Source organism: Octopus bimaculoides, chromosome 8 (assembly GCF_001194135.2).
Source record: "Octopus bimaculoides isolate UCB-OBI-ISO-001 chromosome 8, ASM119413v2, whole genome shotgun sequence".
Taxonomy (NCBI): domain Eukaryota; kingdom Metazoa; phylum Mollusca; class Cephalopoda; order Octopoda; family Octopodidae; genus Octopus; species Octopus bimaculoides.
This window is the reverse complement of record NC_068988.1, coordinates 5564365-5568240: the sequence shown is the minus strand read 5'-3', so window position 1 is coordinate 5568240 and position 3876 is coordinate 5564365. Positions and strand designations below refer to the sequence as shown.

General features: G+C 32.0%; 1 protein-coding gene across 2 annotated transcripts in view; it reads right to left on the bottom strand.

Annotated features, from left to right (window-relative positions):
• Positions 1 to 3119, bottom strand: part of LOC106880487 (uncharacterized) — a 66713-nt gene extending 63594 nt beyond the window's left edge. Inside the window, exon 1 of one of the 2 annotated variants that reach the window (XM_052969925.1) lies at positions 2340 to 3119. In XM_052969925.1, coding sequence (XP_052825885.1) covers positions 2340 to 2948 — 609 coding nt within the window. In that variant the 5' untranslated portion in view covers positions 2949 to 3119. Of the gene's footprint in view, positions 1 to 377; positions 781 to 2339 lie in introns of those variants that run through there. The other variant, XM_052969926.1, reaches the window with a different exon arrangement.
• Between the last annotated feature and the right edge of the window lie 757 nt (positions 3120 to 3876).

Sequence of the window (3876 nt, the reverse complement as noted above, 5' to 3'; positions counted from 1 at the left end):
ATATATATAATGTTAAATCTCTGAAAGAGGTATTAACCGTAACTGCACGACAAGGTGAAGTATATTTGCCACTTAAATGCGACTAGACCCTAAGGGTGAATGCTACTGTTGCTTTTAGCCCCAGGAGAACATCTCCTCCAGCTGGCTATTGACACACTTACTGTACCCTGTCGGTATTTGCAAAAGGAAGTCATCCTTCCCATCGTCGATCTGACGTGATACGCACAGACTCGAGTTTCTGGGTAAAGAGGTGCAGTAACAACTCACACTAACACCACTAAAAAAAATGACGACTAATACTTGAATTTAAACAGCATTTATGAACGAATCGGCATTTAATATAACTGAAGCGGAAAAATAGCAAACTAAATACTTACATTGAAATTGAGCTGAAGACCTTTGGATATTATTAGGAAACAAGCTGATGCTATTCCCATTCCAAAAATCAGTTGGATTATATATCCCTTCTCATTTATTAACCCATTGGAGATTTCATGAGCTAGTACACAACAAGTAATAATGAACAGAAGAACTGTAATGGCGACTGTAACATGAGACGCTTTGTTGTTAATCTTAAGTAAGCGACAAAGTTTACCATGCTGCTTAATTATCTTATCTAATATATCAACGCAAGGAGTTTGGGTGGCAGATATATTTGTATGGTCGTCTTGGTTTTCCGGAAAATAGACTTGAAGTGTCTGTGATAAAAATTTAAACTCATCTATCATGATTAACTGTAATCCAACAAGTACGATATAATTTGGTGTAATGAGAATTGTCACCAATGTATTTATCATCCAATTAATTATCAAACTAATTAAAAATAATTCGCTCCCACGTAATATCGGGAAAGCCATGACATCAAAGAAGAAATCCGGATCTGCCAGTGTCATAGGTAAAATGACGTGGACCGCAAAAGTCAACACGACAATACAGCATGCGTTATATACGATAAAATATGTACCCAGGGTGTTATATCGAGCCATATAGTTAGCATTTTGGTTTATTGGAATGTAGGTACCGAACTCGTGAATTAACCTGTTGATATTAAATCTGTTCCAAAACATGTTTATGGAAATTATACATGGATATGTCTTCAACAAAAGAAGAAAACTTTTCCCAAAGAGCGACCCGAGATTTTCCTTCGAATGGTTTATTATGATAAACCAAGGCAAACGTATAATATCAAGCATAGAAATTAAATACACGAATGGGATTAATATATAAAGTATTTGTGTCTTTAATCCAGAAACTTTCCACATTTCTACATTTATCCCGTAAGGAAAGAGTCCCATAATGGAAAGCTTTTTAATTTTTAGCAGAAATGAATTCAGAATAGTATCTTTTATCGCATTTGATTTAGATTGATCGGTATTTATATTGTAAGAGTCACTTACTTCCACATTTCTATGTAATAATTCCATGTTTGAAACAATTTTTGGTAAAGATGATAAGGCCATAAAAATTGGTATCTGCTTAAATTGAATTATCTCATCATAGATTTTGTAGGACTAAGCGTCCGAATAATAGTTTAACATTAAATCCTGTGGCAAATAAAGAAAATAATTTTTGATCCAACATAAACTCTGGTTGTCTATACACTAATGTTTACCACGCCCTAATGTATTCTTCCAATATTTTTAATGCATGTCATTTAGAATCAGTTAGCTTTTAATATAATGCGCTTATAATTAGTGAGTTTCATGCGTGATTGTCATATCAGGATGATGTCATTTATACATACATTCAATATAATTAGCTAATGTTATGATTCTATTAAAGATTAATTAGTGTTCCTCGTCAATCCATCAATGAATAGCTTATATTCAAACATGATCGCAAGCGATTTCTTACACACAAACGCATTTATAAAACTAACAATTATGTTTATATTTACACATATACATAATTTTGTGTATATATATATATATATATATATATATATATATATATATATATATAAATCTGAGTTTATATTCATATATACATACGTATGTATATTTATATGTATGTATATGTGTGTATGTGTGTGTGTCTGTGTATCTTTGTATGTCTGTCTGTGTGTGTATACAAATGTGTTTGTCACGGTTTTTACAAAGATTTTCGTCTACTAAATTTACGCACAAGGGATTAGTCCGCATGAGGCTACTGTAGAAAACACTTGACCGATGCACCTCAGTATGAGAGCGAAGCTGAAATTTCGTTGTCGCTGAGCGGCCATCTCAGCAAAACAGACATGTCTGCGAATATCGTTAAATATACATATTTTATAAAAAATAGAGAAGATATTTAATCATTAAACAATTATTCATTAGAAAATGCTACAAAGAAATACTTACACTGACATTAACCTTCATTCCTTTATGGAGCCGACATAAGCAAAATATTGCACTCATTGCTGCAGGAACAATTTGGAATGTATAGCTTTTGGCAGTGACTAGGTTATTTGAAAGTTCATATGCTATCGCACAAAGGTTTATCATGTACAGCAATATTATCACAGCAGTGACAATCTGAAATACCTTGTTTGTAATATTTAATAATTGACAAAGTTTTGCATGTTGGTTAATTAGTTCAATTAATCCTTCACTGCGATTTGCATGTTCTTCGAACATATGTTTCTGATGACCTTGATGTTCGTGTATGAAGTTTCTGAATATCTCTGACAAATAATTATATTCATCAATGAAGAATGATTCAAATGTATCAACTAGAGTTATACTAGGAAGTAAAATAAATGTGCTGAATGTAGAAGTTAGAAAACTTATCGTCAACATAAGCAAATATAAATTGCTGTCTCCTGATACAGGGAAAGTTAAGACGTCCAGAAAATAAAGGGGGTCCCGGAAAGCTAAGGGGAAAATAATTTGAAATACAAAAGATGACAGAAAATTTAAACAGGCGGTAGATTTGAGAGAACGCATTCCAATTTTGTAGTATTTCTCCATAAATCCATCATCCTGATGTACTGGTATATAGTCTTCATATTCCTAGATTAAGTTATTTATATCATCTCGTTTCCAGATAATGATTAGAGCAGTTGCAGTTGAGAATAATTTTATAAACATAACAAGAAGTTTTGCTAAAACCTCTCCACTATTCTCTGATGAAAAATTTGCTACTATGAACCATGCAAGACGAAATGTATCAAAGGATGGAACCAAATATAATACAAGGAGACAGAGATAAAAAATTCGTGCTTTCAGGGTAGACTTTTTCCAGATTTCTAAGTTAAATTTCGAAGGAACATAGCATACAATTGCTACATGTTTGCATTTCTGTATATATCCATTTAGACTGGTTTCTTTTACTGCTTTTAGTGATAGAGAGGTGCTTTCCATATCTATATTACATGAACTTGTCTTCCACATTTTGGTTACTTCATTTGGTGATTCCATAGATTAAACAGTGATTGATGAACCTTGTAAATATCTTTCAACTTTGTTAAATAAATGTTTATTCTTGTACAAAGATTCACATACTCTCCTGCATATGTACGACTTTGAGTGTGTGCAATTTTTTTTTATAAACTTTGTGTCTGTTTTGTGATTGTGTAACTGCTTCTATAAAAACATTTTACCCACTACTCTTTCGCAGAAACCGTTAACATATAATCGTTAATATCTGGGAGTGTACTTGTGATCAAATCACAACACGCCTTTCATTAATGGATATGTTATCACTTTTCTAGTGGCTTAAATACTACTTAATATAATGTAAAATATAATCCTTTATATATATTTGATCATAATAATCATACTGGATTAATCAATTAACAAAATCTCCAGGACATACTTTATGACATAGATGCATTTATATGTAAATATAACGATAAGAAGCAGAACTTCTAATAGAATTTTATCTCAGCAAATACTA